This window comes from Lupinus angustifolius, chromosome LG04 (genome assembly GCF_001865875.1).
Source record: "Lupinus angustifolius cultivar Tanjil chromosome LG04, LupAngTanjil_v1.0, whole genome shotgun sequence".
Classification (NCBI taxonomy): Eukaryota; Viridiplantae; Streptophyta; class Magnoliopsida; order Fabales; family Fabaceae; genus Lupinus; species Lupinus angustifolius.
In genome coordinates this window covers 11,751,396-11,756,725 of record NC_032012.1, presented here as the reverse complement: position 1 = coordinate 11,756,725, position 5,330 = coordinate 11,751,396, and the positions used below count along the sequence as shown (strand labels likewise).

The window sequence follows — 5,330 nt, the reverse complement described above, 5'->3', positions numbered from 1 at the left end:
TCTTCTTGTTCTCTTATTCTAATTGTGTGATAAATTCTTGAGTGAGAGTGAAATTGGGTATACATGGGTTTTGAGAAGTGAGTGAAACACTTTTCGTTCTCTTTTATCATAGTGGAATAATCTTTGTTGCTCTTCACCTGTGGACATAGGTAAATTGCCGAACCACGTTAAATTCTCGCTGTCATCTTCTCTATTATATTTTCTTTATGGGTCTTCCGCTCCAACAAATACAGTATATACATATACAAAAAAGAAGGAAACTTAATGATTATGACTTCTTCATGGGGCCTAGCTCTTATATTAATTCAACTCCTTTTCTCAGCTGCAACTTCATTTTCCTCCTTTCACATCATCTCTCTCTCACATTCACCTTATCATAGTTTTGATTCAGTGCCACTCTTGCTGAAAAATCTCTCCAAAAATTCAACACTTCATTGTAGAAAAAAGGTGCAACTTTATACACAAAAACACTACAAAATGGGAAGACACTCTTGCTGTTATAAGCAGAAGTTAAGGAAGGGTCTATGGTCACCTGAGGAAGATGAAAAACTTCTGAGACATGTTACAAAACATGGTCATGGATGTTGGAGTTCTGTTCCTAAACAAGCAGGTAGTACAATTCATGCTCATTTAATCACTTTTGGAATATAATCAGTTTAAGAAATTGTAGCTTATGTTACTATAAATGTTGTTTTGTTGTGTCAGGTTTGGAGAGGTGTGGTAAAAGCTGTAGGCTAAGGTGGATTAATTACTTAAGGCCTGATTTGAAGAGAGGTACATTTTCACAACAAGAAGAAAATCTCATCATTGAACTTCATGCAATTTTAGGGAATAGGTAACTCCAATCTTTCTTCCCATGATAAAAAAATCTCAACTTTTTTATATAATCACTTATCCTATGTAAGTTTGGTTAATTTTTTTATATATTTTCTTGAACATGGATATATTATGTGCTTTTTTCAGATGGTCTCAGATTGCAGCACAATTACCGGGAAGGACTGATAATGAAATAAAGAATCTGTGGAATTCTTCGTTAAAGAAGAAACTAAGACAAAAAGGTATAGACCTTATCACTCATAAGCCACTTTCTGAGGTTGAGAATGTAGAGAACAAAATAAGGGACCAAAAGAAAGTACCAAAAGAGTTATCTAATGAATTGAACCTCATGAATTCAGAAAGCTCCAAATCTGATGGAGCTTCTTCAATTGCCACAAAAGGGTATGCAACTGAGATAGAAGGTTCTACTAGCTCAAAGATTATGATGAAAAATTGTTCAAGTAAAGATTTTTTCCTAGACAAGTTTATGTCATCAAATCATGAGAATTATACAAATTTGATAGGAAATTACCCTATTCATATGAGTTATGCATCATCCATTGATCAAACTCTACCAACTAACTCAAACTCTAGTCATTGGTGTAGCCAAAGTGGAAAGTCCTTTGATATGAACTCAGAATTTATTTCCAATTCCATCAATGTTATGTCTATTATTCCACCTACAACAACCACCTCATTTCTCCCAACTTCATTTTGCTACAAGCCATCTCTTCCTGTCCCCTCGGACGATATATCTACGCCTTCTTTCGCCGCAAACGGATCGTATTACTGGGAAGCCGCTACCTCTAACAATAGCAAAAGCAGCAATAGAAGTAATGGAAGCAAAGATTTGACAAGTAACAACAACTCCTTCATGGAAAGCCAAGTAGAAGAAGCAAAGTGGTATGAATATCTTCACAATCCAATGTTAATGCTATCTTCTGTGCAAAATCAGAGTTCTGAATCTTTATGCAGTGAGATAAAAGCTGAAACATATTTGGTACCTGATACTTCAGGTGCTGTGTTACCTCATTCAAAGCAGCAACAACAACCATCACAAAGTACTAATATCTTTTCCAAGGATATGCACAAGTTAACAGCAGCATTTGGACATATAGAATAGCATTTTGGTCTTGTATATAGAGCAGACTGAGTCTTGATGCAACAGTAAGATTGGTACCTGGACGTCACGAGTTTAAATCATGAGAACTATCTCTCATATTGTCCGAGGCACCACGGAAGCACGTGTACTGGGGCGTCCTTTTTTTTATATAGGCTAGAAATAGAATTGCATAATAAGGATTGATATGCTTTGTTCTTTCTACTCTGTCTTTGTTGCTACAATGTAAGTGCATTACAATGGTGCATTTCCATATCTATGCCATCACAGATGTTTATTGTTGCAGCCACCATTTTAACCGATTTACATCCTTTAGCCTACGTATTACCTACCAAATTATGCATACAACATATCATATATCAGGTTCATCCTATAAAAAGGATGAACCTGTAAAATCGAATACTGCACACTAGAATCGATATTGCGTACCGTGTAACTAGGATTTAACCAATGAAAGGTTCTAAAGTGGTTGCCCATACATTTATTCACTTCCATAATAGGGTGAACACTTTCCCCATCTATGCAATTTGATTTTACTTGTAAAATGAGATGGTTGATCTTGTACCCTCTATAAAACTAAAGTGAGTAATTTTCTTTTCTCACCAAGAAAAGGACAGGACCAAAGATTAAATGTTACAAAACAAGAAAAAAGATGTCCTGAGATAATCTTTGACATTTGTGAACATTTTTGCATACTTTGCTTAATTTTCTTTAGCTTTCCTAATCAATGTCCTAATTTTCTAATGTTATTGAATAAGGAATTAATGATAGAAAGTTTTACCAATAAGATGTCAACTTAGTTAATAGTCAAATTTCTTAAGTATCTTAATAAAGGTTCAACTCCGAGATTTGTTTAGAGCATAGATCTCATGTCCCAAAAAAATTTATCTCCTCCTGGTTAATCAATTTCTATCTAGTAATATAAAAATATTAATTTCTGATTTTATAACTAATTTTTTAATTAAATATCATTTTTTAATTGGATGATGCACAAATGATTAAAAAAAGAGATATATGACGTCCACTTTTATTTGGGACATAGTCCACTTTAACCATTATTTAGAACCAAAATAAAATATTTTCCTTAGATAATATGCCAAAGCTTAGTATTTGCCTTGATTTTTTAAGATTCAATTATCTCTCTCACACAAGCAATTAACATGATCATGTGAGTATAAGTTAAGTAGCATCATTTGAGTCCACTAATGTTGCTCACTTAGTGTCCTTACAATGAGACAAAGACCCTTAAACTAGTAAGGGCCATATATGTGTGCCCTTGTCTTGTAGCACCTTGATCACACTTGAAACATTATCACAAATAACACTTTGCAATTGGGAAACTTCCAATTCCAAGAGGTAGTATAAGTTTTAACTCCATGGTAATTTCACAAACTGTTTTTATGGCTAGCCACTTCCCCACCATAGGTGGCAACATCAATATTTTGGGTACCCTACACTCTAAGTAGATTCCTACATATTTTGGGTGTATTACATTCAATAATTCACATATTTGCTAAAGTTAATTTAATATTTTTTTGTTTAAAATTATTCTGTCCAATTTTATGACTGAGAGACTAATCTCCTTTACAACCACATAATATGACTAGTCTAAAAATAATGTTGTTCGAGCGTATAAGTAAGTATATTAAGAATTTGGATCCTCTCCGATAGATGCACCTCTCTAATTAGAGTTCTTTCTTACATTCTGTAAATAGGATAATATATAAATAAAAAGGTTCACGATATACATTATCTCTTTTATAGAATCATGATTCCAACAAATGTTAACTGCTAGAAAGGATCAAATTTGTCTATTAAACCCCTAACCTTATTTTTGCTACAATGCTATTAATAAAACCTAGTTAACTTGGAATGTTTGAAACAAAACCCAACTAAAAAAATATATTAATGAATGAAGTTGAGTGCAAGTTTGAGTACTTGGTTTCTACATGGACTTGATTGAGCATTAACTAGTGTCAAATTTCTTACTAAAATACTTGGGCATGAATTTAGATGTAAAGCATATTTCACATGCTATTTTATTATTTTTATAAGCATATTTCACATGCAAGTCCAATAAAAACTATTACTATGTATAGTTGAGTGATTTATGAGTTATAATCAACAAATGCATATGTACACACATAATCAAGATATATGAAAAACATAAATGGACATCAATCAATGTTATTAATATTGTACCAATTATCAAACCGATCAAGGTACTAATATAATGGTATAGCGATTCAACCGATGGTTTACTAATTAAATCGTGTAACGGTGAAGTTCGATATACATATTATAATATATTACATTAATAAAAATCAATGAGAAAACCAATAATTTTTTATTTTCATTAAAAAATTAATTTCAAATAAAAATACCTCGGTATAATTAGTACAGTTCAATTGACTGACCGGTATAATCAGTTTTAACCGGTATGATTGCAAAACTAATATAATTATTATACTATACCGATATTAAGACCAATTTATCGATTAAACCGACCAACACGAACTGGTTTTTACAATGTCATTCTTGATTAAGCAAATGTAATGACTACAATATTACTGCAATCAAAATGCACTTTTTTCTGGGGCAAAGTACAATACCAGAGTGAATATAAAACATGAAAACCAAATAGTTTAAAGGCAAAAAAAAAGTACCTATGTAGTTGCTGAAATGTAAATGTCACATGATTACACTCTAGAGGCAAAGTACCAAAGAGTGAGGCATTAACTTGCAAAATCATTTGGTGAAATATTTATATATGGACATATTATTTTACAATTCATATTGGCATTTTATGATGTATATATTAACATTCCAAATTCTAGCTTAAATACTTTGGAAGGTAAATTGTAATACAGAGCAAACCAAGAAATACTTCAAATTAGAGTTAAAGAGTTCATTATCCAAATAACTCAAGTTAAACCAAAGTATGAAAAATCAGATTATGTCTTTTTATTCTAGTTTTAATCACGACATCGTGTTGATAATGTTTTATTTTTGTACTATCAAGAGTATCCCTTAGGGTAAGAAATTAATCTATTTTGGAGTGTGTGGTTGGTTCTTCTAACAAATGTCGTTCTCGAGAATTGAATTCTTTTTAGTGATCCTAGGGATCTAATGATGTCTTACGTCACTAGATCAACGTATTGTTCGTGGGTTCAGAATGTTTTAAATAATGGTGGTAACAACTATATTTAATTATTGAGATTACCAACTATTGCACAAAATCACAAAAAACAGATGAAAAAATACTCATGGAAAGAGTTAACCTCACATATCATGTTATCAACTTGGATAAAATTACCTCCAGTACGAAGATACGTGTAAGAAACAAAAAAAATCACAAAAACAGTTTTGGAGACTACTTAATTAACCTTAACAA

The 5,330-nt window shown here is 32.0% G+C and overlaps 1 protein-coding gene across 3 annotated transcripts; it reads left to right on the top strand.

The window, feature by feature from the left end:
- LOC109345865 (transcription factor MYB86-like) lies at positions 269 to 2,219 on the top strand. 3 transcript variants are annotated; one of them, XM_019585112.1, is made up of 5 exons: positions 269 to 610; positions 706 to 835; positions 964 to 1,367; positions 1,398 to 1,863; positions 1,905 to 2,219. In XM_019585112.1, exons 1-5 carry the CDS (start codon positions 271 to 273, stop codon positions 1,957 to 1,959), a joined length of 1,395 nt encoding a protein of 464 aa, XP_019440657.1. In that variant the 5' UTR covers positions 269 to 270; the 3' UTR covers positions 1,960 to 2,219. The 3 variants fall into 3 exon arrangements, with proteins under 3 accessions (XP_019440657.1, XP_019440656.1, XP_019440659.1); XM_019585114.1 differs by having other exon boundaries at positions 270 to 610; positions 1,398 to 1,469; positions 1,518 to 2,219; XM_019585111.1 differs by having other exon boundaries at positions 1,398 to 2,219.

Excerpts from the sequence above, each read along its gene's own strand:
- LOC109345865 (XM_019585111.1), top strand. The coding sequence starts at position 271 with ATGACTTCTTCATGGGGCCTAGCTCTTATATTAATTCAACTCCTTTTC. Across the intron at positions 836-963 it reads CATGCAATTTTAGGGAATAG|ATGGTCTCAGATTGCAGCAC; the intron begins GTAACTCCAATC and ends TGCTTTTTTCAG. Across the intron at positions 1,368-1,397 it reads CCCTATTCATATGAGTTATG|ACTCAAACTCTAGTCATTGG; the intron begins CATCATCCATTG and ends CTCTACCAACTA.